The following is a 26,149-nucleotide window of genomic DNA, read 5'->3' as shown; positions in this document are numbered from 1 at the left end:
GTAACTCTGTTTTTAAAGGTGCTACATAGGTAAATGTATTAATATTATTATTAGTAACTGCACTTGTCATCACTAATCCTGATGTGTCCTCTCCCTCCCCCAGCTGGATGCGGACGACGCAGAGCCGAAGTTTGACGAGCGCGACTGTCACGATGAGTACTCGGAGATGCACATGCCTGTGTAACCCGCAACAAGCCCTCGTATTACCACTCAACTCCTCTTAGCGGACACCAAAACACTTTCAATCACTCTGCTGACCAATGAGTCCTTCAAACCTGAAACACTCACATTTTGACACCACATCACTGTGCACCGCTGACGCGTGACCGTATGGCATGTCGCAGGTCTGGTTGGTTGTTACTTTGGTCAGACTCTTTATCAGACTGTCGGGGGCGAGGAGATCGAACAGATATCACGTGTTCACTCATGATATAGTTTTTTAAAATACATATTTCAGGGGACAAGAGATTCCAAATCATGCGATGTGATCTCGAGCTCAAGATGAAATGCGATTACAGTAGAGGATAGATTTGCAGATTTGACTGATTAATTTTTAGCCCTGAAAGGTTGCTCTGATTCACATTGAATATGTGGAGGATATATGGGATTTATTCTTTTATATTAACATGCTGAGTTATTTGCTATTCAAGTTTGTCGCTTTTTTCATGTTTTAAGCTCACTAAGCGCCTTATGAAGGAAATAAAAAGGTATACTGAGAGGTGTTTATTTTCTCCTCATTCTGTCTTATTGTAGACAGCAATCACTTTACCCGCCTCCCGAAGCTCGTAGCACTTTTTACCAAAATCTGAACAATGACTGTATTTTATGTAATCATTTTATTTGAGTATAATGAGTTTAGTGTCCTAAAAAAATCAGTGTTGCTTTAGTTCGCTTCTTAAATGAATTTCTGTGGTTGATTTTAGCCTTTAACCGTACATTTTTTTGTGCTCAGTTTAGATGACAGTTGGGCTTTTATGTCAATTTCTGTACCTGCAGTGAGTGAAGATCACCAGCAGAGGGAGATCTTGCAGGACTGTACCAAAAAAAAAGCAGTACTGTACATGAAAATGCAATTTCTCATCACACTAATGCCAGGATATCATGTTTGTCATCAAAACACATTTTTTTAGAAGGATGTTAACACAGTGGCTTAATAAATATACTCTAAATGTCTCCACGCACATGATTAGGGCACTAATGTACTAATGTAGTTTGTTTAGAGGTCTCGCTTGGTGTGGTTGATTTATGGGAATCACTGTAATTTACTCTGTCTGAGTGCCAAATGTCTCTTGTAAATAGTTTTGTGATCAGAATAATAAGCTGCAGTTCAGCAATCTCACGTCTCCTAACATTGTTGTTAGCCTAAATTAACAAAATTTCACAGTAAAACATTCCTCGCATTATGATAATTTTGCTTTTTTGGGGGGGCATCGACTAATTGTTTAAACATTTCATTCACACTCGTGAACTTGGTCGACCAAATTTCCACACAAACTGTGTAGACAATCTCAATATTCATGCATCACTGAGAGGGAAGGATTTTAAAAAAGATATATAAATGTGTTTTTTTGTTTTGTGTCATGTTGTATCAGTGTGACATAGATTGGTTAAAGCTTTGACTGTGTCAAATAACTAAAATTTCCGGGCCTCTGTTACTCTCAAGTGTGTATTTCAGACACTACTTTACCAATCTCTGTACTGTCCCATCTCAGCCTGACTGTCGTTGTGATCTTGTGCCTGTTTGGTGTCACGAAGGTGCACAAAATCTCAAAGTGCCTGCGGGACCATGAAGTGATCAGCCACAAGTGTCTGTCATGTTTGTAAGGATGACACACGTGTTACAATAGTTTGCACTTTCGAGACACTCATGAATCAGACATCTCTGCATTATTTATCTGTCGCAATATGAGGGATTATTGCTGTTTTTGAAGATTTATTTGGTCACAGAAGCTTTTGGCTGCATCACGGCCATAGACAATGAAGGGGGTGGTTGATGAGAAGTACAGTATCAGTTTTATGTTTGCTCATCGTGCCTGTGGATGGAGTGAAGGTAGTGTGTGTATGCCAAAGTATCTGTCAAAGTCGTGAATTGCTGATACAATATGTTGTTCCATTTCAAGCAATACAAAGTCCGAGAGGATATTGCTGATGTTCCCTTGTACATTAATGGTTGAAATATTGATGACAAATAAAAAAGTTATTTTCTATTTATCCTGGCTTTGGTTCTCTCTTGTTTTCTAAGTAAACACATGCAAATGCAGATGAAGAAAAGATCTTTAAAACAGAAAACACACATTAAATAAAGAAATGGGCTGCAAATTACAGAAGCGTTTTGCTGCCAGGAAAAGATGGATCAGTATCACATTATTTGAATTAATAATTAAACAATAAATCAAGTGTCCACGGGTGCATAGATGGCTACATCGAAGCTAGGATGCACATCATTATCTCATATCAAAGTTTAGCTGTATGATAGGATGTGTTCGAATAACTAATGCATTTTTTAAAAACCTGCACAAGCCCATTTTACCCTGCACAATGACACCAAAACAGCCAAACCTGGCAACACTGAACGAGACCCTAAAGAGTGATTAACACACCTGGACTACGCTTCTGTTGTTTTGTGTGAGCGGCAGCTTTTCTGTATTCGTATGTGTTTTCTGTTTGTGCTGCGTGTTTGAACATGTTTTCTCCTTCTCTTCAAATTGGTATTTTCCTGTTTACATGTGTTTTGTGCATAAAGCTCTCAGGGCCACCACTGTTAACTCCTCATGTTGAAGTTGGCTGTGAATCAACATCGTCAGGACTGTGAAGTCTTTGAAAAGACAGACTGCTGTGTGTTTCCACGCTCTTCTCTCCCAGGAAAAAAAGAGGGAAAGTCAGAAAGTGGGTGGTCCATTGCTCTGTTCCCTCGCCCTCATTGTTACAGACTGAGGGAGAAAGATGGCAGCTGTTTTGCTGTTGCTGTTGAGCACCGGAGCCTTGCTCTGTTCCTGTAATGCACAGGAGAATAATTACAATAGACTCTCTGAAGCCTTCAAGAAAGGAGTGGATCTGGCCCTCGAGAAGCTCAGCTCTCACCCTGGAATCCAGCAACATTTTCTCTTCCTCAGAAGTGTCCTCGTGTCAGACATTCAGGTAGTTTCCATTGTGTCTTAATTTCAGAATCAGTGTGTTTATCTTTCGTTGTGCTGGGGCTCATTATTGAGTGGTTTCCTGGGATTTGCTTTGAGTAAAATACTCAGGAAAGGCTTTAATTATCCAAGAATGTGGAGAGAATGTGATTTATCAGAGAAAACTCCTCGAGTTAGTTCCAAGTTTTTCTCCTCTTTCTCTTTCTTTCAGCCTGGTTTTGACGTGACTTACATCTACCACCACTTCTACCTCAAAGCCACGCATTGTCCCAAAGGAACGGTCGACTCCACAGGTTGTCAGTTCAGAAACGACAGGGTAGGTTTAGTCTGGTTCCTCGAGCTGCGTTCACTGAACTCAGAAATGTGGAATTTGGAGGGCGAGGAGCCTGCCCTGACTCATTTTGTTTGTGTTCGTTCATGCAGCCGCTGATAGACTGCGCAGTCTGTTACAAAACATTCAGAGACCAGATTGAACAGGAGCCCAAACCGTACGTTCACTGTGTCCACAAAACGGCCCTCACAGAGGTCAGTCTGTTACCTCGACCTTGTTTATGACAAATCCTCACTGCAAAAAATGAATACAACTATGTGAGATTGTTTCTGACATTTTTTCCATTCATCTTCACTCCTTTTCTTGAATAACAGGAGATGAAGACGACCAGAGTGGAGCACTGCAACCGCATGGGTTACAGCAGTGGATCTCCAACTCTCCTTGCAACCAGAGGAACAGAGTGATTTCTTGGATGACCCATGTAGTATCTAATGTGACACCTCTCAGCATTTCTTTGTCCTATTTTAGAGCCATTTCTATCAGCATTTCAAGCTAAAAGCACATGTGTTATTGTTAATTGTTAATAATTTTGTTCACATCTGAGTGAGATCTTTGTGTCACATCTTCAGCAACTCATGCAAAAGATAAATAGCGTGTTGAATTTGTTTTACAGGAGTATCAATAAAGTTTAATTTGTGGGGAATCAGAAGTTTCAGTTTTTGTGTACGCTAACTGTCTTGAATGAGCAATTTCATTTGTTTTGGTCAGTATTTTAAAAAAATAAGGCTGGTGTGTCAGGGAGGCATTCAGATCAGTCAGTCCAGACACACTTTTGTGGACATCTTAAACAGGTTTGCTATCAGGACATCAGGCTCGGACCCCTTTTGGACGTTTTTAGTATCTGAACGTTGTCATAAAATGTTCATGTTGAGCAACAAGCAACTGACCTTTGGATGTCTGTAATAGACGTTGGAATGACGTCTAAAAAAAAACATTGCAGAAACTTTCATGCCGGCTCCTCAGTGGACGTCTTTTAAATGTCTTTGCTCAGTGGGTTCTGAGTGTGGCACTCAGCCCTCAGCCCATTTTTCCCTACTGAAGACATACAACTTTGAAAACAGGTCAGACACACACACAGCTGATTATTTTTAAAAGCCTAAGTTATTTCCTTACACAGCTGGGCACTGTAGTTTTTAGTAAATAATAATCTAACAGTAGAAAACAGCAATTTATACACGGTGTATTTACAGCACGGCAGCAGGGCAGTGTATGTGGAAATAGAAATAAGCAACAGAGCCCAGTTTCATTTCTGTTTTCAATGATTTTTGGTCGACAAAGGAGATCTGTGGCAGAGGAAGGAGATACATCATGCTATGCAGACATCACATGTTTTTGGTCTTTTCATTGGATTTCATTGGATTGGACTCCAGCCCACTGTTTATCTACTGTGTGATAATATGGCCACCTTGTGGTTGTAATGTTTCCAAAGTTATCAAAAATGAATACGTGGTTTGTTCTCATTTTCTTCCTCTGCCAAGGGGGTTATGTTTGTTTGTTTTATTCATTAGTTTGTTGGTTTGTCAGCAGGATTACACCAAAACTACTGAACGGATTTCCACAAAACTTGGATAGAGGATCGGTCTCGGCCCAGAAAAGACCCCCGTAACTTTTGGTGTGGATCTGAATAAAAGGATGGTTCCAGGAATTTTATCCCCCTTTCTTTAATATCATGAGATTTCAGCGACGGTTCAGGCAGAGCAGTCAGGGGACATAAGAGAGAAAACCAGAAAACATTTTTCTCCATAAAATATGATCCAGTTTCACCCAAATCAGTGAATAAAGTTAGAAATTTGTTTTTGTACTGTTATCTTGTTGTCTGTTATCTTTGCTCTGTGTCACTCGCTCACCGCTTAACGATGAAGATTTTTGTAGGATGACATGATATTATCGGTTGGAATCAGTTAGTATAAGCTTACGTAGGCACACAATTACATTTAGGAGGAGACACGACGGGACTGTGATTGACTTTGTTATTAAAACATGAAGAAATGAATTTTCTCTTGGCATATATTTTTACCTAGGTGCACAATATAACCATGGTTGTGATCTTAAATGGTTAAAAAGGATACTGAAACTTGAGCAGAGCATCTGAGTACTTCTTCCCACAGATGCCACTGACTTACATGCATCGACAAGTAGTCATAAGAAGTCTTACAAAGAAAACCCTCATTTCCTATAAGTGACCCACTTTCCTGTTAACGCAACAACAAGGGAGCTGATGAAGCAGAGCCAAGAGTTCATTCCCCCTGCTGATCACCGCTGACCTTTATATTTGTCCCGGTGCCAAACTCTTTTCATAACATGTTGGGCTTGTTTCCAGGACTCGGATCACTACTCCAAGTCTCCTTTGTGGTAACATTTAACGATATAAGTGCAATTCTGGCAATTCTTCTGTCGAAATCCCCCGCTGAGAATGTGTTTTGTCAAGATGAGCCTTAACCGGAATCCACTGGGGTATTACGGGAAGTGGGAGATAAAAAGTAAACTGTTCTGGCAGCAGGCCTGCCGATGGTCACTGTGATGAGTTCCTCTTGTTACTCATACAGCCATAATAGGACTTGTTTTGGAAGTGGGTATTGATCCTGCAGGGAGAGGAGGGTGTTCAACCTCTGAGCTGAGCTGCTTTCGCCACACACTCGAGGGAAGATGGCTGCTGGGTTGCTGTTGCTGGTTTGTGCGGGAGCTGTGTTGTACTCTGCCGAGGCACAGGATCCTTATAATGAGCTGCCTGATTACTACAAGAGAGGAGTGGATCTGGCATTAGAGCAACTCGACTCTCATGCTGGGGTGCACCACCATTTTCGCTTCCTGAGAAGTCTGGACAAGTCAGACATTGAGGTAAACCTAGCAACTTCTAAGTCCTCTTGGCAAATCCGAGCCTGAAGACTCAAGGTGTTGATGTCTGATTTGACATTTTCTTTGTTAGTGTTAGAACTTGTTCCACCATTCATAGCAGCTACAATGGAAATTAATGAGGCGTAAAGGCAGAGCATATTTTAAACAAATGTTCTCCTGGAAGTCCCAACAAGAACATGAAAGTATCTGATTAAAACTAAACAGCCAAACATTTAATTATACTAAAATAAATAAGAAAAACGACTGTAGTTCTGCTCCAGATTTGTCATGCTTTCAGTTTTACCTTTTGAATCTGCAGTCAGAGTTTGGCACTCTCACTTTGCCCTCAGGGTATTTTAGCTCATACTTGTTTGGACAGCTGTTTTTCGGGTCAAGTGCAGTTTGGTTTTGCCAAGAGAAATCTTTGATAAGGTGTGTCTTTGCTGCAATGTCCGGATGAAGAAAGGACACCACGTTCCCACCAGCCTTCACAATGCATCTGATATTTATCAGCGTGAAGTGGCTGTTCATGGTTTTCATCAGCTATTAGCTTGGAGAAAAGCCACCACGCAAATGTGAAACAGCTGCAAATCAGCAACATGTTCGCTGTCTTTCCTTCTTCGTCTCCTGGCTGTTGTTCACTGTGTAGTGGCTCAGTGTCGTGACTAGTTTAATCCCCAAAAGCATGTGGGTGTTCCTTATGTTTATTGTAGAATTCGCACGCGATACTGTCTCGTGTGAACACGACACATTCATGGGAACTGGAGATTTCGATTGAGATTGATTGGAGATTGATAGTTTTGGAGAAGAAATTCAAAGCTGTTCTCAGAGGAAAATAAGATCCCCAGAACACTGTTTGAAGCTAGAAAAGTGGCAGGGTCCGCCACATAAAAACAAAGTAAAAAAGTATGAAATTGTGTTGCCCTATGAGGTCAGTTTGTTTATTCAGTCATGAAAACAAAGAGAGTTTGTTTATTTAGTTTGTTTATGCAAAATGAAGATCTTTCTCTTTCTTCCCCAAAACTACGTAGTGCACCTTTAAGTATATTGTGACTGACTAACGACCCTCTGCTCTCTTGCAGTCTGGATTCGGTGTGCGATACCTCTACCACCACTTCCACCTGAAGCCCACCACCTGCGCCAAAGGAACAAACGAGTCAGACCCTCAGAGCTGCCCCTTCAGGAACGACAGGGTGAGAGAGCATTTCGAATCTATGCACAGTATAAAACATCTACAGCATAAATCCTCATACTTTCTCCCCTCTTTAATTACTTCACAGCCGCTGATGGACTGTGCAGTTTGCTACAAAACTGCAGATGACCAGATAGAATCGAACCCCAAACCGTACGTTCACTGTATCCAGAAACCAAGACTCACAAAGGTATTCATGTCCTGTCATGTTATTACCATCTATGATTAGTTTTTTCTAATGTGAGTTTTTTCTGATGACATGCAGCAGGTTCGAAAAACAAAGTTAAACACATCATACAGCTCTTCTCCAGTACACCATGCTTTACTCCTTCTCCATTTTTTTAGAGGGTGGTGCCTGAGGTTGTTCCCAGTTCCCTGTATGCTTTTGACCTACATTTTTTGTTTTTTAAACTCAGATCTCTTGCATCTCTTAGTCTGTATGAAGTACTCTAACTAATTTCAAAGTCTTTTTATGGAGTCTGTTGTTTGTGAACCAGATCAGCCAAAACACGATCTTTTCCTAACCAAGTGATTTTGGTGTCATAATTAGTCAAAGCGTCTCGACATGCGCCTGAAGCGACCTCTTGTGATTGAATGTCACGTCCCCGCTCTATATGCAAATATACACCCACATCAATCACTGGAGCAAACCAACGTTTTTTACACAAAGAAAGAAATAACTCTGTGTATATCATTTGCGGAATTAACAAGAAAGCCCGAATGATTGAGAATTTGTTGTGGACAGCATTTCACAAATCGTATACAGTTTATCCTAGTGCAACGAGCCTCAAAATTGAGCATTTTTTAAAGGGAGTCTGGGGTCTTTCTCCACAGACGACAAAGAAGTAGCTTTTATTCGTTACCGTTAACAGTATTTGTAAAATTTGACATGTTTACAGTCAATATGTTGTATTCTTTAATACATTTTGTGTAAATGGTGAAATCGGGTCAAACAACAACTCTTAAAATCAGCCTATTTGTTAAGGGAGTCTGGTGATAGTGCTGTTCAAAGGTTAGCTGAAACAGAAAAGTGTGTTCACAAAAATCTGTGGCAAACATTGGCAGGGGGATCACTGAGGACTGATGTTGATGCCAAATGTGAACAGGGCCATAGAGAAATGTGAAGTTTCAACATATATTTGTGGTTTGTGGAAACGTGCATTGCCAACAATTATTCTGGCGACTGTCAGGATTACACTGAAGCTCACACTGGTGTTCACCTTGCTGTGTGTGTGTTTTTAAAGAATTTGTTGGAAAAAAACAGACAACCAGACGGGTAAATCGGTGCAGACTATAGTGTTGCTTCCTGCCTGACCAGACTTCTGAATGTGTTTCCTCTTTGTTTCAGGACATGAGGAAAGCCAGGACGGATCACTGCAAAAAAATGACTTACAACAGTGGAGCTCCTACACTGTTGGCTGTGTCTACTGGCTAAAAGAACAATCCAACATTACAGCAAAAATGGCATGCTTTGTAACATGTAACCAACAAATCTGTAGTTAACCTGTTGCATGCTTATTTCACTGGAGTGAGGTAACTTTGACATGCCAACGCTCATTGCCATTTCCTGAAGATCTCTCCTCCAGGAGCCACTTATTATATAAAAATACAAAAACAGGAAATCTCTCTTCAAATACTGGTGATTCAACCTTACTTTAAGCTCATCTCTGCTGTGAGACTTGACTTACTTCTTTGCTTGTGAATTCACTGTATTCCAGATGTAACACTGTGTAATAAAAAAAGATAAGAAATGTGTTGTTGTTTTTTTGTGGCATTTACTCATCTGTGTCGTGTGTAGGCTTGTGAGAGACCCACCTGCCCTGCTCTGTCTCTGACAGATATTCTTCCATCTATTTGAGTTTGCTGTCGGGTCTGTTATACACAAAAACAAACAGCTGAAGTGCAATTTTTGTCACAAAACTATGTCGTTATCCTTGGGTATTTTTAAGTGGTTGAAGGGAATTTCCAGAGCTTTCTTAGTGGATATGTGCTACTACAGGGCACACGCTCCGAGCAGTTTGGCTGCCCCACCCCTGGATAACTTTGAGGAGCACTAGGGACAATTTCCAGCCGTGTTTGGCGACCAAAACCGAATATTTTTCACAGGAAGTTGGGTCATTCAAAGCCATGTTTGTGGCGACAAAACCAGGTGTTTTAAAGGAGAGCTTGGGACATTTTTGTGCCTAAACCTAACCAGAGCATAAACACAACGCTGTGCCAAGAGAGAAATCGTAAAATTGACCCTAAACAAGCGTAAAGTCGCAACATAAAGAAACGTAAAGCTTTACCTTTTTTCTGGTTTTGCAGAAACAGTCTTAGCTAACGTTTATTCTGGTGTTTGGTCCACAGCCAGCAGGAAGGAAATAGCTCCCACATGAAACTGCTCACAAAGGACAAAGACAAGATCTGTGGCTTATCCTGAGAAACCAGGTCATGATTTCCTGGAGGAGACATTGCTGTTGAGGTTTTCAAATGTACTTTTTGGAACAGAGACATCTCTATTGATGGTCTCTCAAAAACTCTGCAACTCACACCAAAGCAATCTGAATGGACAAACAGCACTACTTGTTGGAGGAAAATATGTATTTTTGATTTTGGGGTGAACTGTCCCTTTAAGTAAAGGATATGAATATTTCTCACCACGGCACACTTGTTGGGAAGCTGCACCGCTACAGTACAATAATCTTGTGGCCCTGTGATTTTTTTTTCTTGGTGTCTGGCAGAGTTGGGGAGTAATAAAGTACAAATACTTCATTACTGTACTTAAGTAGGTTTTTCAGGCATCTGTACTTTACTTGAGTATTTATTTTTCTGACGTTTATCCCTTTCCTCCCTATAGTTTAACACAAATATCTGCACTTTCTGCGCCTCACATTTTCAAAACAGGCTTGTCCTTTTAGTTTTAAAGCATTTGAAGTAAATGATCCATTATTTGTGCATCACAAGACTGATTTCAATCTATCAGTGCATATCACGCATGACAGATGCAGCAAGATGAAGCGATTCAAAAGACGTGACAAGACAGATAACGGACAGAGAGGGGGACTGGAATGAGGAGAAAAGCTGTGTTGGTGTCTCGTATCTGCAGAGACCCTGCAGCCCTCTGCCTGGATTTTCTTATTTTCTGAGTTTGTTGCTGCTCAGGACACTTTACCAACAAACAATGTCTGTATTTGATGTCCTCGGAATGAGACTTAACGATCAACTAGCCTTGAGTTAACAAACAGCTCGGACAAATCCTGCCGATTCTACCTTTAAGTTTAATAGTCTTTGAATTATATTAATATGATGTGAGATTGAGTTAGCTTACTTTTCTACTTTAAGTACATTTCAAAGCCCGTACTTTCTTACTTTTACTTGAGTAAATAGGTTGAATTGATACTTTTTTTAACACAAATCTCTGTGCCAACTCTGGTTTCTGGGCACAGAAACCCTTAATAGGAACTTGGAGACACAATGTACAGAGAGAGGGAAGCAGAGGGAGCCAACAAGGACCTTTTTTGTGATTGAAAAAAAAAACTCCCTGTTACGTAATCCATCTCTCCCTGAATGGGTGGTGGACAAATGAATACCATGGAAAGGCTGGGGTATTTGAATAGTAAAGCCTGCTCAGAATTTAAAGGTCCACTTTGTAAGAAATTAGATTTTTCAACCTGTCAGATACTGCCGCTTTGGGATTGTAGGTCGGGTTGGTCGTCATCCCAAAGCAACAGTATTTGACAGGTTGAAAAATAAAAGTTGACCTTTAAATAGGTTTGGTAAACTAAGTGAAAGGTTTTCATATTTGTCACACACATCCTTAGCGGATCCTTATCATGTAGCGGATAATTATGCCAGCCTCATGACCAGCTCATGCATGTCAGAAGAGTCATTTTTACATGACTGATGCGTAGAGCTACTGGAGGACTTTCTTGTGCATATCAGCCTCAGTATTGGGAGGCAACTAAGATGTCGCACTGATTAATACATGAAAATATTTGACATATGTGACCCTCTTTTACATCCATGCCTGACGGTCCCTCTTTCCAACATGTCACCCTTCAAAGAACATACATTGTGGAACATTGCGTTCTGATGAGACAAAGGGGAGGGCTACACATCCCTCTCTGCACCCTCCTCTCTCCCCCTCCAGCTCGGGGTCTATAAAGGTGGAGTGAATTAAATGTTTTTCTCCTTACTCCTTTTCCTCTGCTTACAGTCGGACTGTGGTGGGACATTAAAGCCTGTAAGTACTCTATACATTTATACTGATGGATGCTTTCATATTTGCAAGAGTTGTCACTGTTAAATCTGTGCATGAAGTTTATGATAGGTGCATAAGGTTTTTTGTGAGGATAAACAAAAGGGCAAACCGACTCACAAAATGTATGATTTATTATAATTTCAGTGTTTAACAGAGATACAACACAGGTTTTCTTTTTGCTGCAGAATCATGAGCAGGAACTACTTGTCCAAGCATGATGAGCTCCGCAGGGGAGACTTCCTGATCTCCAACAATAGGGAGTATAAGGCTATTTTCCAGGTGAGTAACTCAGAATATGCATACATTATTCATGTGCACTGGTTGGTGTAAAAGTAAATGCAAAAAGAAGAGAATAGGTGTTTGGGAAGAGTCAAATGTCTCTTTGTGCCCTGCAGGACGATGGTAACTTTGTTGTCTACGGCTGGCGCCCTCTGTGGACATCAGAGACAGAAGGATCAGATGCTCAACGTCTGTGCATGCAGGCTGACTGCAACCTGGTCATGTACAACAAGGATGATGAACCCAGGTGGCACACAAACTCCGCCAAACCCAGCTGTAACATGTGCCGTCTTCACCTGACCAATGACGGCAAACTGGTGCTGCACAGGGAGAATGACGAGATCTGGACCTCTGCTAACTCCAAAGGCATGAAGTGATGTTTGTAATCATCTCATGTTAACTGGGATCAAATAAAAGAAAATTTAACAATGCATGAATTAGTTTTTTTGTTCTCTTTGTATTGAGCTATGATGAGATAAAAGTATGTCTCTGCTGTGTAACATATCAAGTTAATGCTCTGTGTGATTTTAGCCACGTTTTTAATTAAGTTATAAAAACAAACAAACAAAAAAAAACATGATGAATTAGTTGAAACATGGGTTGTGTTGCAGAGTGGAGTGGAGTAGTTGAGTAAACCAGACTTTTTGCAGTCTAGAAAGTCAATTTGTTTATTCAGTTTATTCAGTCATGAAAACGAAGAGTTTATTTAGTTTGCTTAGGCAAAAATCAGTCAATGAAGATCTTCTGATTAAAATAACAAATCACAGTGAAGGATCCCAGCTTCAAAAGTGTAACTCCTGTGTGTTAAATTTTCAATATGTTGATAGAAAGGAGGTGTGTGGAAACTATTTTATTCATTACAGGGGTGTGGCAACTGAAACCAGTTTCAAAATTGCTCGTCTTGTCTTAGAAGACCAGTGTGAAGGATTTAGTGACATCTAGTGTTGAGGTTGCAGATTTAAACCAAATGAAGGGGACTCATTCCTCTGTGGACATACAGGACTCATTTTAAGGTTACAAAAACACAGTTTAAGGCAATTATACATAAATAATATACATAAAGTATTACAAAACATCAAAAGTTGAATTGAAAGTTGCTTTAAAATAATAATAGACTTTGTTGATGGTTAATAATTAGTTTGTAAATTGTCAATGCATTGCAATAGTTATTAATAGTTAGTAATTATTAGTAATTCTATGACTTAAGTTATATCATTACCTCGTGTCTTATTGTATCATAGCTGATAATAAATGATAATAATTACATTCTCACTACACAATTAGACTATTTGTGAATGATTACCAAATGATGAGTAAACCCATAAGAACTTGATTGTAAAACATGTATTACATTATGTAAGAAGCTGCAGATGTGATGCCTGTAGGTAGCCATGTTGTCCTGTACAGCACAGAGAAATGCCTCTGTCTTTATTTATACACATACCTGCATTTCAACTGCGTTCTCCGCCCAAATCTTCCGACCAGGTTGAAGGGTTGAACATGTTGTGGCAACCATACATTTGTTTCGATGATTTTAGGATAAGGTTAGGCCTCTAAAAGACTTTTTGTTGCACAGCCACAGAATCCCTCTCAGTGTATCTCCATTCAGATTAAAGCCAGCGATGTAGTTTAGCTCCAAACCATTCGTAAAGAAATGCGGTGTAGCTCCCAGCTTCTCATCCCTTTATCTTTTGTGCTGAACCTCCATTCAAACCTTGTAATAGTTCACACATCTATTATAAATTATGAATTTTATTCAATGTTTACACTGAATTGATACTGATATTTTTCACCTGTAAAAACCAGCAATGCTCAGTGTTAGATGACTTCTTTTTTTATTTAAAAGCGGTTATGCATTTCACAGAACTGAACACCCCTGTTGCTATTTAACTTCCTTGTCAAGCCGCAGAAACATTGGTACAACCCATGTGTTACTAGAAGCTCCAGGTCAGCTTTCTAAATACTTTGAGTCAGTGTTTTCTGTCTTTGTGATCACACCAGCCGACCTTAGCGTGGGGGGACCACAAAAAAGAAGAAGCAGATCATCACTTCTGACAGAGACTTTGCTGACATGGCTATATGACCACTATGATAGAAAGTACAGTAAATTAACATTCTTCTGACTCCAAGACATTTCAGGCTCTTTACACAAAATGTGCAACCCCCCTTTTAAAAATTGAAGAGGATTATGTTAACCATCTAATCCTGGCCTTGTTTTCCATGTTTTATTTCACCTCTGCTCGGAGGCTGTGCTGTTCTGTCTCAGTGCAGCCATGTTAACTGGGACCTGACTGTCCGGGGAGGGTCAGCGTCTGAATGCAAGTTGAAGCAGGCCACCCACTAACAGGATTTTTTCTTTTTGAGAAAAAAGAAGCAGTATATCTCCACCCCTAGCCTACTGAATATAATATTTTTTTGTTTATTCTTTATATTTTTTTGTAGTCCAGAAGGTCATCAAAATGTATAAATTACTTAGCAAGCTGTCTAAAATTAAATACATAAGAAAATGATTCTTTATTTTTATTTTTTTATTTAGGAAATGCACATTTCCATAACACCCAAATGTCTCCATTTCTGCTCTGCAGGATGATGGTAACTTTGTCCTCTATGATGACGGCGGGGCTTATTTCTTTCTTCAGTTTTTATTTGGTGTGATTTTTTTGACTTAAAAGAAATAAAATCTTGAATACATACATGCAGTTTCTGTGTGAGTGTATGAAAATTGATTGTGAAATTGACTGCGGTGCAAGGGGGCGGCAGCTAAAATCTTGCCTAGGGCACCAAATTGGTCAGGGCTGGCACTGAATAGTTGGAAACAAAACACCACATGTAACATGATTGTAAATGAATATTCAAATCATTTCAGGATAAAGAAACTGAATGTTGTCATGAGGCTGCAGCGTGGAGGCAGTGAGCAGTGTGATCACATTAGATGAGTAGACTCAGATGTCCTGTCTGTGGCTGGTATACAAATCTGTTTTTATACAAGTAGTAATGATTGGATCAGTTTTAGTTCAACAGCGTGTGAATGTTCAGTTATCTGCACGTCAGGACAGAGAACAAAGAAGCTGGTTGACACCTGCCTGTCACTGAACTTTATCATTTAGTTTGTTTGTAATGTAAGGATGCCAAGCTCCTCCAACAGATGGTATCTGTTACTGAAGAAATATGTGTCATATGCAGGAAATCATCTTCCACAGAAGTGTTTGTGTTAATCAATAACTAACCAAAGTTCAAGGTGGTGTCACCATCCAAGGCTTTTGATTTGCAGTAGACTAATTTGTACAGCCGTGGTGACAGCTGTATCGAAGTCTGCGGGAGACGCACAGAGAAACACACCAAAAACTGACATATTTATGTCGAATGACTCCTGATGAAGAAATGTCTCCAGAAAATGAAAGAACACGCTTCAGAGAGTAGGTTAACCTCGCTTAGCAAACGGTGGTTGCTAGCAAGTGGCTAAATGAGACTACAGAAGTTTATGCCGAACACAGAGACTCATCTACTCACTAGTCCGTCTTCACAGGCCGACTTCAGTTGTAAACTATTCTAACTCTAACTTTACAACTTGTGCATTGATCAGTCTACAGAAAATGTGTATAGTAATTGTGTAGTAAGACGCTTAGTGGTGGTGACATTGAAGTCATGTGATTGAATGTAGTCTGTTTATGTCCTAACATTAGGTTTTCGGCAGGTGAAAAGGCCCATTTTAAAAGAATTTCAAGCTGTCTCGTGAGCTCAGATCTTTATATTATGAAGCTCAAGAATGAGATCAAGTCATATTTAGGCAGAAATAACCTCTCAGTAACTCTACTATGCCTTCAGTCAGTTTTTGGCAGGTGAAAACTGTTTGTTATTTTATAGGCTTATGTAACCCTCCCATAAATCATGTCTAGTCTTGTCTCCAAATAGTAGGCATAAACCAGAATATTAGATATACAAGACACATCCAAACATGGGAAGCAAATGCTATGTAGGGCCCAGATCAGATAAAAAATAATGCAGAGTCACGAGGATAATTGCAAAAGTGATCATTTTTTTATTGAAAACCCACCCATAAATCACATATATTATAGTCTAATTTCCAAAGACAGGGCTAAACAGAGGCATCAGACATACCAAGCACATAGAGACATGTCTGTCACGTAATTGTCATGCCTGATTTGATGACCACCACGGCTGTACAAATTAGTCTCCTGCAAATCAAAAGCCTTGGATGGTGACACCACCTTGAACTTTGGTTAGTTATTGATTAACACAAACACTTCTGTGGAAGATGATTTCCTGCATATGACACATATTTCTTCAGTAATGGATGGTGTGGGGGAGCTTGGCATCCTTACAAAACAAACAAACTAAATGATAAAGTTCAGTGACAGGCAGGTGTCAGCTGACTTCTTTGTTCTCTGTCCTGAAGTGTAGATAACTGAACATTCACACGCTGTTGAACTAAAACTGATCCAATCATTACTACTGGTATAAAGACAGATTTGTATACCAGCCACAGACAGGACATCTGAGTCTACTCATCTAATGTGATCACACTGCTCACTGCCTCCACGCTGCAGCCTCATGACAACATTCAGTTTCTTTAACATGAAATGATTTGAATATTCATTTACAATCATGTTACATGTGGTGTTTTGTTTCCAACTATTCAGTGCCAGCCCTGACGAATTTGGTGCCCTAGGCAAGATTTTAGCTGCCGCCCCCTTGCACCGCAGTCAATTTCACAATCAATTTTCATACACTCACACAGAAACTGCATGTATGTATTCAAGATTTTATTTCTTTTAAGTCAAAAATATCACACCAAATAAAAACTGGAGAAAGAAACAAGCCCCGCCATCATCATAGAGGACAAAGTTACCATCATCCTGCAGAGCAGAAATGGAGACATTTGGCTGTTATGGAAATGTGCATTTCCTAAATAAAAAAATAAAAATAAAGAATCATTTTCTTATGTATTTAATTTTAGACAGCTTGCTAAGTAATTTATACATTTTGATGACCTTCTGGACTACAAAAAAAAATATAAAAAATAAACAAAAAAATATTATATATATAAAGTCCAATGGCAAACAGCTCAATGTCCAGGCAACAGATACGCTTAACAAACACATTTTACAGGACCTTTAAGAGCAAATTTAGCACATTTTGAATTAAAATTTCTCTGGAATCCTGAATGTGGGAAGCATAATTTCGTTAAACAAAACAGACATTCAGAGCTCCACCTAATGACTTTTATTCACAATCAATTATTCTGTCAATTTTCTATCAATTTGGTAAATTATATTATAAGTAAAAATGGCCATCGTAAAACCTTAAACCACAAGCTGACATCTAAGCTGATTGCATATTTTGTGCAACCAACAATCAAAAAATCTAAATGTTTTCAGCTTATAGTGACATAAACTAGAAAAACGCACTAAATCCTCCCATTTTAGAATCTCTCACAATTACATTTTAAGCATTTTCTTCAATTTTTCTATAAATTAAGTCAAATTGAATGAAGATCGATTAATGGATTAATTGATTAATCATATCAACACTACTGCAGTATGATCATTCTGATAGACTCCTATTTAAAGTGCTTAAACTGGGGCTTCAACCAATTACTTTTTCTTTTTACTATAGATGAGTCTGTAAATTTTCTGTCAATGCGGGTAATTATTTGCTTTTAGCTGCTTTTAGTAATGAAAAGATCCTGGCCCTTGTTTGATATCAGATCAAAACTGAATTCTGTGTCATCACCCCAGCCAAGTTTTTTTGGGAGGGGAGTCATATAAGTTGAAGCACACCGCCCACTAACAGGAATTTTTCGTGAGAAAAGATAACCAATATATCTCCACCCCTAGCCTACTGAATATAAAAATGGAGTGAATTTGATGTTTTTCACTTCACTCCTTCTCCTCTGCATGCAGTCTGACTGAGGTGGGACTTTCAAGCCTGTAAGTATTCTTTACTTTTATGCTGATGGATGAATTCATAGTGTGCAAGTGTAGTTTAATGTGTGAAGGAGTTGTTGCAGTTTACTGTTAAATCTGCCACTGACATGAAGTTTATAATTGTCACAAGTAATAATACAAAAAACAACTAACAAAACATATGTTTTCATTGCTTTTTCAGTGTTTTACAGAGATACAACACAAGTTTTTCTTTGTGTTGCAGAATCATGAGCAAGAACAGTTTGTTAAAAAATGAAGAGCTTCATAGGGGAGAGTACCTGTTGTCCAAAAATGGGAGGTGGAAGGCTGTTTTCCAGGTGAGTAACCCAGATTATTTTGTAGTCCAGAAGGTCATCAAAATGTATAAATTACTTAGCAAGCTGTCTAAAATTAAATAGATAAGAAAATTATTATTTATTTTTTTATTTTTTTATTTTTTATTTAGGAAATGCACATTTCCATAACAGCCAAATGTCTCAATTTCTGCTCTGCAGGATGATGGTAACTTTGTCCTCTATGATGACGGCAGAGCTGTCTGGGCTTCTGACACTTCTGGATCAGATGGTTTCCGCCTGTGCATGCAGCCCGACTGCAACCTGGTCATTTACAACAGGACTAGCGATCCCAAGTGGGCCACAAACACCTGCCAGTCCAATGAGGTCGAGATGTGCCGTGTAATGCTGTCTGATGATGGCAAACTGAGGCTGTACAGGGATGAACAAATTTGGAGCTCTGCTAACTAAAAACAAACTCGTGAAATGATGTCAATATTTTGAAAGTGAATGCTCTGCAGGTGAAAGTCATCACCAGATGTCAGTGTGAATTACAGTTAACCTGTTTACTATGTAATCTGGAATCAAATAAAAGCACATTTTCATAATGTACAATGTACTATGACTGACTGGTTCATTTAGACAGTTTTAAGATTTTCAGATTACAGTACTTTTGTCTGTGTACATTATAAAACAACCAGACCGTAAATCCAAGACTTTGAGTTGTAAAAACTGTAAATGCATTATTGAACCATATATGGAGCTGTCTAAAATTAAATACATAAGAAAATGATTTTTTTTTTTTTTTAAATGTTTTATTTTTTTATTTAGGAAATGTACATTTATGGCTAAATGAGACTACAGAAGTTCATGCTGAACACAGAGACTCATCTACTCACTAGTCCGTCCTCAGAGGCCGACTTCAGTTGTAACTATTCTAACTCTAACTTTACAACTTGTGCATTGATCAGTCTCCAGAAAATGTGTATATTAATTGTGTAGTAAGACGCTTAGTGGTGGTGACATTGAAGCCATGTGATTGAAAGTAGTCTGTTTATGTCCTAACATTAGCTTTTTGGCAGGTCCATTTTGTGTTGTAATGTTCCTTTAAAAGAATTTCAAGCTGTCTCGTGAGCTCAGATCTTTATATTATGAAGCTCAAGAATGAGATCAAGTCATATTTAGGCAGAAATAACCTCTCAGTAACTCTACTATGCCTTCAATCAGTTTTTGGCAGGTGAAAAGTGTTTGTTATTTTATAGGCTTATGTAACCTTCCCATAAATCATGTCTAGTCTTGTCTCCAAATAGTAGGCATAAACAAGAATATTAGATATACAAGACACATCCAAACATGGGAAGCAAATGCTATGTAGGGCCCAGATCAGATTATAAATAATGCAGAGTCACGAGGATAATTGCAAAAGTGATCATTTCTTTATTGAAAACACACCCATAAATCACATTTATTATAGTCTAATTTCCAAAGACAGGGCTAAACAGAGGCATCAGACATACCAAGCACATAGAGACATGTCTGTCACGTAATTGTCATGCCTGATTTCGCAATAAACTACACTTCTTTTGGCCACAGTTGTGATAATTACGTGACAACAAACGTTAAACTTTCTAAGACACCTTTGCTATAATTGAGGACATACAGTTGTGTGTATCTGCATATTATGGCCGTTTAATCCAGAGAAAATCAGACGTTTTAGCGCTACCGCTCAACGGGCTGCTGTGCGCGCTCCCGTGGCCAGAAATCAGATTCTGGCAGACAATCACTTTTTGGCACCGGCTCTGTCCTTTGCCCTTGTTCGGTATCAGATTGAAGTCAAAAGTGATAATGACCTGGGCAGTGGCGTGCACAGACGTTTTGAAGGGCAGGGGCGGAAAAAAAAAGGGCACATACAGCGTGTTCTCGCCACTGAAGAGGGCACTAAGTTCTGCGTGTTCTCGAGGGCACTTTAGCGTGCGTTTTGGTTCCCAAGAGGGCAGTTATCATGTTTTAACCAGCCAAGGGGGCAGTTTAGCGCGCGTTTTTCAACAATTGGGCCACAAGGGGGGCGCCTGCCCCCACCGTGCACACGACTGGACCTAGGTATTCTTTACTTTTATGCTGATGGATGAATTCATACTGTGCAAGGGTAGTTTAATGTGTAAAGGAGTCGTTGCAGTTTACAGTAAACTGCAATGGTCGGTATCCCTAGCTTTCAGAAAATTTAACAATTAGCCTAATGATCGACCACAATCTAAAAATTCAGACATGTGATTGGCAGATGAAATTTAAGCTCTGAGATTTTTATTTATTCAGAAATCCACAGGGCTTTCTCTTACACATATAAAGAAATCCAAACATTTTGCAGAAATACTGTGATAGTACATTAACTGCTTTAGTAATGAAAAGATCCTGGCTCTTGTTTGATATCAGATCAAAACAGAATCCTGTGTCATCACCCCAGCCTGGGGGGGTTAATAAAGTTGAAGCAGACCGCAGGAATTTCTTTTTCGTGAAAAAAGATCAATATATCTCCACCCCTAGCCTACTGAATATAAATATGGAGCAAATTTAATGTTTTTCACTTCACTCCATCTCCTCTGCATGCAGTCTGACTGTGGTGGGACTTTCAAGCCAGTAAGTATTCTTTACTTTTATACTAATGGATGAATCTGTGCTGTGCAAGTGTAGTTAAATGCATGAAGGAGTCGTTGCTGGTTACTGTTAAATATGTGCATGAAGTGTATGATAGGTACATTAGGTTTATTTTAGTATAAACAAAAGGAAAAAAATGTAATCACTGGTGGTAAAACAACACAATGCTCGCTAAACATGCTAAACCATAAATTTGCTTTCATGCTTTTAAAGACGAGGTTTCAGCAAGATTAGCCCTCTGACAGACCTTGCTATTTGTTAAACAACTACAAACTTCACCTCAGTGTGTCTACAAATTAAAGCCAGCAGTGCAGTTCAGCTCATAGACATTATTCAAAGAATGCAGTTCAGCTCCCAGCTATTAGTGAAGCATACAAGCGTTCCCTTCCCATCACTTTTAAACAACAAACTACTGACAGCCAGACTACAACATCAAACTTTGTTAAAACGTCCAGCTGTCTGCCCCCTTGCAGAATATGAACATGAACAGATTAAGGCTCTGAAGCTGCAGATGTGTGCAATTTTCTTGTTTTCTGCCGTCTATTTCAATAAACATCCACGGAAATAAATCAAACAGTCAAACATAAAGTAAACACAAACAAATCATTTGAGTGATCATGCCTCGAGTCAGGTCAACTCACTAGGAGTCCAAATTGACTCTCGGGTAATTTATTTACAGTTTCGAGTCATCAAAAGACAGACTCTGTTGTGATGTTTGGGGAAGTCAGACAAGTTGAACTGGACGGTCTTATAGCAGGAGTGGTCACACCCCTGTCCCAGCTGTCTTTATCTCTCCACCTCCGGCTTAGGCATTTAAAATGGACTGAATTCCACCTCTTGCATTCACTCCTTTTCCTCTGCTTGCTGTTTGACTCAGGTAGGATATTGAAGCTTGTAGTACTCTTTACTTTTATACTGGTGCAATAGCAGTTTAATGTATGTACAGTAAATCTGACCTGTTGGCATGAAGTTTATGATAGTTGCTAATGTCGTACAAACGCATGTAAAAGGAAAAAGCTATGATTTAGTGAATGATTGGTGGTGCGCAACTCAAGAGGCAAACCTACTTACAAAGCGTGTTTTTTCAGTGCATTTTCAGTGTTTTACATGATCCAACACGCTTTCTTTCTGTTGCAGAATCATGACCACCAACAAATTATCCAAAAATGAAAAGCTCAATAAGGGAGAATTCCTGAGATCCAACAATTTGGCGTGGAGGGCGGTTTTCCAGGTGAGTAAACCAGATGTTTTCAAGACCTCATTAAAAGGCATGTTTACCCGACATGTGTAAAGTTAAACACTAAATGGACCAGTCACTCTAGATTTAGGTGTGGTAATGTTTGGATGAATGTCAGATTTTTAATTTTCTGCACTGCAGGGTAATGGTAACTTTGTCATTTATGATGAAGAGGAGAGGAATGCTAAGTGGGCTACAGGCACTCATGGATCAGGTGCAAACCGCCTGTGCATGCAGTCTGACTGTAGCCTGGTCTTATACGATGGCAAAAATAAACCCATTTGGAGCTCTGGCACATATATCAACGAGGCAGATGTCGACATCTGCCATGTTGAACTGACCAATGACGGCAATCTGGTGGTGTACCTGGGAGGTGACGCCATCGAAGCCCCACTCCAGCCAACGTCGCTTCCTCTTTACGGTTAACATTCTTTCTCAAACAGAGAATGGGGGTGTGGTTGTATTAGCATAGGTAGCAACAGCATGGATGTAAACAGGGATAATGACTGAGGTCACTCTATCACAAGTTCTTCTTGGGTATTGAGGAGCTGCAGTTTATTTGTGGGCAATCTGTAAGGCACTCTAACCTGTTGGCATGCAGCCTTGACTGTAACCTGGTCTTATAAAAAGACAATGATAAACCCATTTGGAGCTCAGACACATATATCGACGAGACGGATGTCGACGGGTGCCCTCTTGAGCTGACCGATGATGGCAATCTGGTGGTGTACCTGGCACTTGAAGTCGTTTGTATCCTCTGCTGACCCAAGAGACATCATCTTACGAAATGATGACACAACGAGCCTTTTACAATTTAATGCATTGCAAGGTGTGAATTACAGAAAACCTGCCTGATATGTAATAAGGAATTAAATTAAAGGCCAATTTCACAATGTATGCATGTGGGTTTTTTTTCTCTCTTTGTACTGTTAAGACATGTTTAGTCTATACTCAGATAAAACATTTGTTAAAACATGGGGAAGAGTGATGAAGACTTAACATCAAGTTCCCAACACTTACGGATCACAGCTACAACAGTGTAAATCCTCTGAAGAAAATGTCTGTGGAGACATGAGTCAGTTGAGTACAAGACTTTCCCTCTAATAGACCATGCTATTTGTTCAACACCCGTAGAGTTTGTTTGTTTCTGTGGAGGTGACCCACAGAGGTTATATTTGTTAAATGAACTTCAGAAAATAAAGCATTGGGTTGAATTTTTATTGAGTATTTGGTACATATTTAAAGAAGGAGTTGCCGAAAGTGTGTCTTCATACAAATTAAAGTCAGCAATGCAGTTCAGCTCCCAGCCATTTCTTAAAGAAATGCAGTTTAACTCTCAGCAATTATTCATATTCATGCAGTGGCTTCTATGCTGTTTAGCTCCAAGCTCACAATATACGTGCTCCCTTCATCCTTTTCCCACTTTTCCGAGTCTTTCCAATAAACACAATGTAATAAACTCCTACCAGAGCTTCAGCATGAAGGGATGCCTAGTGTCTACGAATCTATGAGCTACTTTACCGTGTATGGTACCAAGGAGGAATATGTTTGAGTTAAAATGAAACAAAATATTGTAACTGCAACAAAGCACCACATGATGTCACACTAATCCTACTGTAGTACACATGCCTCACCTTGCATGCATTTGCCTGTCTGCCTGGCAGCACATTATTTAAGTGGTGTGAATAAAACCTTTTACATGGGAAATCAGTCTCTTGATTCTTGAATGTGAAGTTGTAATTCACAATTTATGGTGGCTAATTATAAAAAAAAAAGTTGTTCCGAAGTTGGACTGACCTGCAGAAGCTGGTCAGAAACTAGTTGGAAATTAAGCTGCAACAACTCACTTCAGCTTAGTGTTGCTATCTGTGTTCACACATAAAGATTGGTGCATTTCACCTCACGTAACTTGCGTGGCTTTGACCGCAGGTTAACTGCCACAAACTGCCAGAATACCTTGTCACTAGCTGCAAGATAGCGAGCAACACCTTTCACCGAGGGTGTGTGAATGTGTTTCAAATGAGCAAAGTTCCACTCACAGATACTTGATTTCTTTCAATTATCCTGCAGTGTATTTTCTTTCTCCATCTCCTGTCTGTACGTATGTGAAGTAAAGTACCGTCAGTGTTACTGTTCTCCTTCATTTACCAGTCAAATAAGAGTCATAGTAAATAAAAGTGGATTTTGGCTCGTCATGGCAGATAAGAGTGAAGAAATATCCATTTTTTAATCCCCAAAAATTCCCCCCGTATAATTGTCATGAAGGGATAAATTAGGAATAGACACAAAAACAATTTGCACTTTATTTTCTAGTTCATACCCAGCAGAAAAGTGACATGGTTTGGGATTTTTGCTTTGGTCATGTCCTGTTTTATTTTGTAGAGTATATCCTTGTTTGTCATATTTCACTTTCCACTTCCGGTCTTTGTCTGTTTTCCCGTCCTTTTTCCTGCTCACCTGTGTTTCATTAGTTAATCATTACTGTGTATCCAAGCATGTATCGTCCCGTCATGGTACGTGTTCATAAAGTGATGTAGTAATGAGTCCTGAGTTTACATTTCTAGACACAATTTTAATTTTTTCAATGAATCAACAAAGTTGTATGATGAAACATTTCATGTGAAACTGGAAGCTCCAGTCCAGCTTTCTAAATACTATGAGTCAATGTTTTCTGTCTTTGTGACCACACCAGCCGACCTTAGTGTGGGGGGACCACAAAAAAGAAGAAGTAGATTATCACAGAGACTTTGCTGACATGGCTATATGACCACTATGATAGAAAGTACAGTAAATTAAAATTCTTCTGCTTTTTCTGCTTCACCTCTGCTCGGAGGTTTGTGTACAAAGTTTGGGAAGAGACATTCAACTAACAGTCAAATGTCTCTTTGTGCCCTGCAGGACGATGGTAACTTTGTTGTCTACGGCTGGCGCCCTCTGTGGGCATCAGACACAGGAGGATTAGACGCTGTCCGCCTGTGCATGCAGGCTGACTGCAAACTGGTCATGTACAACAAGGATTACGAAGCCAAGTGGCACACAAACTCCTCCAAACCCAGCTGTAACATGTGCCGTCTTCACCTGGTTAATAAAGTTGAAGCAGACCGCCCACTAACAGGAATTTTTCTTTTTGAGAAAAGGGAACCAATATATCTCCACCCCTAGCCTACTGAGTATAAAAATGGAGCGAATTTAATGTTTTTCACTTCACTCCTTCACCTCTGCATGCAGTCTGACTGTGGTGGGACTTTCAAGCCTGTAAGTATTCTTTACTTTTATACTAATGGATGAATTTGTGCTGGGCAAGTGTAGTTAAATGCATGAAGGAGTCGTTGCTGGTTACTGTTAAATATGTGCATGAAGTTTATGATAGGTGCATTATTTTTTTTTTTAGTATAAACAAAAGGAAAAAAATTAAACCACTGGTGGTGCACAACTGAATTGGCTAACCAACTCCCAAAATGTATGATTTATTATAATGTCAGTGTTTTACAGAGATACAACACAGGTTTTCTTTTTGTTGCAGAATCATGAGCAGGAACTACTTGTCCAAAAATGATGAGCTCCGGAAGGGAGACTACCTGATCTCCAACAATAGGGAGTATAAGGCTGTTTTCCAGGTGAGTAACTCATGTGCACTGGTTTATGTACAAAGTTGGGAAGAGGCATTCAACTAACAGTTAAATGTCTCTTTATGCCCTGCAGGACGATGGTAACTTTGTTATCTACGGCTGGCACCCTCTGTGGGCATCAGACACATACGGATCAGACGCTGTCCGCCTGTGCATGCAGGCTGACTGCAACCTGGTCATGTACAACAACGATGACGTAGCCAGGTGGCACACAAACTCCGCCAAACCCTGCTGTGACACGTGCCATCTTCACCTGACCAATGACGGCAAACTGGTGCTGCACACGGGGAGTCAGGAGGGCTGGAACTCTGCTAACTCCAAAGGCATGAAGTGATGTTTGTAATCATCTTACATTAACTGAGATCAAATAAAAGAGAATTTAACAATGCATGAATGA

The 26,149-nt window shown here is 39.6% G+C and overlaps 7 protein-coding genes across 9 annotated transcripts in view; all 7 read left to right on the top strand.

Moving 5' to 3' along the window:
- Nucleotides 1-2,211, top strand: part of slc4a2b (solute carrier family 4 member 2b) — a 44,984-nt gene extending 42,773 nt beyond the window's left edge. For all 3 annotated transcript variants that reach the window (XM_073488902.1, XM_073488904.1, XM_073488903.1), the window contains one exon: nucleotides 104-2,211. In XM_073488902.1, the coding sequence (XP_073345003.1) occupies nucleotides 104-184 (81 nt within the window). In that variant the 3' untranslated portion in view covers nucleotides 185-2,211. The remainder of the gene's footprint in view (nucleotides 1-103) is intronic.
- A 713-nt stretch (nucleotides 2,212-2,924) lies between these two features.
- LOC141014878 (uncharacterized) lies at nucleotides 2,925-4,108 on the top strand. The gene is made up of 4 exons (XM_073488816.1): nucleotides 2,925-3,138; nucleotides 3,346-3,450; nucleotides 3,558-3,659; nucleotides 3,780-4,108. The coding sequence occupies exons 1-4, from the start codon at nucleotides 2,944-2,946 to the stop codon at nucleotides 3,867-3,869; spliced, it is 492 nt and encodes a 163-aa protein (XP_073344917.1). The 5' UTR covers nucleotides 2,925-2,943; the 3' UTR covers nucleotides 3,870-4,108.
- Nucleotides 4,109-5,979: 1,871 nt separating this feature from the next.
- Nucleotides 5,980-9,245, top strand: LOC141014442 (uncharacterized). The gene is made up of 4 exons (XM_073488243.1): nucleotides 5,980-6,303; nucleotides 7,383-7,493; nucleotides 7,581-7,682; nucleotides 8,841-9,245. The coding sequence occupies exons 1-4, from the start codon at nucleotides 6,112-6,114 to the stop codon at nucleotides 8,925-8,927; spliced, it is 492 nt and encodes a 163-aa protein (XP_073344344.1). The 5' UTR covers nucleotides 5,980-6,111; the 3' UTR covers nucleotides 8,928-9,245.
- Nucleotides 9,246-11,663: 2,418 nt separating this feature from the next.
- LOC141014443 (B-type lectin plumieribetin-like) lies at nucleotides 11,664-12,445 on the top strand. Its single transcript, XM_073488244.1, has 3 exons — nucleotides 11,664-11,717; nucleotides 11,921-12,014; nucleotides 12,131-12,445. The coding sequence occupies exons 2-3, from the start codon at nucleotides 11,925-11,927 to the stop codon at nucleotides 12,389-12,391; spliced, it is 351 nt and encodes a 116-aa protein (XP_073344345.1). The 5' UTR covers nucleotides 11,664-11,717; nucleotides 11,921-11,924; the 3' UTR covers nucleotides 12,392-12,445.
- A 5,468-nt stretch (nucleotides 12,446-17,913) lies between these two features.
- On the top strand, nucleotides 17,914-18,849 carry LOC141014756 (B-type lectin plumieribetin-like). The gene is made up of 3 exons (XM_073488668.1): nucleotides 17,914-17,965; nucleotides 18,186-18,279; nucleotides 18,457-18,849. The coding sequence occupies exons 2-3, from the start codon at nucleotides 18,190-18,192 to the stop codon at nucleotides 18,703-18,705; spliced, it is 339 nt and encodes a 112-aa protein (XP_073344769.1). The 5' UTR covers nucleotides 17,914-17,965; nucleotides 18,186-18,189; the 3' UTR covers nucleotides 18,706-18,849.
- Nucleotides 18,850-22,027: 3,178 nt separating this feature from the next.
- Nucleotides 22,028-22,549, top strand: LOC141014334 (B-type lectin plumieribetin-like). The gene is made up of 2 exons (XM_073488073.1): nucleotides 22,028-22,117; nucleotides 22,265-22,549. The coding sequence occupies exons 1-2, from the start codon at nucleotides 22,028-22,030 to the stop codon at nucleotides 22,547-22,549; spliced, it is 375 nt and encodes a 124-aa protein (XP_073344174.1).
- Nucleotides 22,550-25,306: 2,757 nt separating this feature from the next.
- On the top strand, nucleotides 25,307-26,142 carry LOC141014700 (B-type lectin plumieribetin-like). The gene is made up of 3 exons (XM_073488592.1): nucleotides 25,307-25,378; nucleotides 25,647-25,740; nucleotides 25,826-26,142. Exons 2-3 carry the CDS (start codon nucleotides 25,651-25,653, stop codon nucleotides 26,084-26,086), a joined length of 351 nt encoding a protein of 116 aa, XP_073344693.1. The 5' UTR covers nucleotides 25,307-25,378; nucleotides 25,647-25,650; the 3' UTR covers nucleotides 26,087-26,142.
- The last annotated feature ends 7 nt before the right edge of the window (nucleotides 26,143-26,149 follow it).

The sequence above is a fragment of the Pagrus major genome, chromosome 19, assembly GCF_040436345.1.
Source record: "Pagrus major chromosome 19, Pma_NU_1.0".
Classification (NCBI taxonomy): domain Eukaryota; kingdom Metazoa; phylum Chordata; class Actinopteri; order Spariformes; family Sparidae; genus Pagrus; species Pagrus major.
This window is presented reverse-complemented; position numbering and strand designations above follow the sequence as displayed.

What these genes read in the sequence shown, in the direction of transcription:
- LOC141014878 (XM_073488816.1), top strand. Translation starts at nt 2,944, where the DNA reads ATGGCAGCTGTTTTGCTGTTGCTGTTGAGCACCGGAGCCTTGCTCTGT. An exon ending in GTCAGTTCAGAAACGACAGG is followed by an intron (nt 3,451 to 3,557) that starts GTAGGTTTAGTC and finishes TCGTTCATGCAG; the next exon opens with CCGCTGATAGACTGCGCAGT. An exon ending in ACAAAACGGCCCTCACAGAG is followed by an intron (nt 3,660 to 3,779) that starts GTCAGTCTGTTA and finishes CTTGAATAACAG; the next exon opens with GAGATGAAGACGACCAGAGT.
- LOC141014442 (XM_073488243.1), top strand. Translation starts at nt 6,112, where the DNA reads ATGGCTGCTGGGTTGCTGTTGCTGGTTTGTGCGGGAGCTGTGTTGTAC. An exon ending in TGGACAAGTCAGACATTGAG is followed by an intron (nt 6,304 to 7,382) that starts GTAAACCTAGCA and finishes GCTCTCTTGCAG; the next exon opens with TCTGGATTCGGTGTGCGATA. An exon ending in GCCCCTTCAGGAACGACAGG is followed by an intron (nt 7,494 to 7,580) that starts GTGAGAGAGCAT and finishes ATTACTTCACAG; the next exon opens with CCGCTGATGGACTGTGCAGT.
- LOC141014443 (XM_073488244.1), top strand. Translation starts at nt 11,925, where the DNA reads ATGAGCAGGAACTACTTGTCCAAGCATGATGAGCTCCGCAGGGGAGAC. An exon ending in AGTATAAGGCTATTTTCCAG is followed by an intron (nt 12,015 to 12,130) that starts GTGAGTAACTCA and finishes TGTGCCCTGCAG; the next exon opens with GACGATGGTAACTTTGTTGT.
- LOC141014756 (XM_073488668.1), top strand. Translation starts at nt 18,190, where the DNA reads ATGAGCAAGAACAGTTTGTTAAAAAATGAAGAGCTTCATAGGGGAGAG. An exon ending in GGTGGAAGGCTGTTTTCCAG is followed by an intron (nt 18,280 to 18,456) that starts GTGAGTAACCCA and finishes TCTGCTCTGCAG; the next exon opens with GATGATGGTAACTTTGTCCT.
- LOC141014334 (XM_073488073.1), top strand. Translation starts at nt 22,028, where the DNA reads ATGACCACCAACAAATTATCCAAAAATGAAAAGCTCAATAAGGGAGAA. An exon ending in CGTGGAGGGCGGTTTTCCAG is followed by an intron (nt 22,118 to 22,264) that starts GTGAGTAAACCA and finishes TCTGCACTGCAG; the next exon opens with GGTAATGGTAACTTTGTCAT.
- LOC141014700 (XM_073488592.1), top strand. Translation starts at nt 25,651, where the DNA reads ATGAGCAGGAACTACTTGTCCAAAAATGATGAGCTCCGGAAGGGAGAC. An exon ending in AGTATAAGGCTGTTTTCCAG is followed by an intron (nt 25,741 to 25,825) that starts GTGAGTAACTCA and finishes TATGCCCTGCAG; the next exon opens with GACGATGGTAACTTTGTTAT.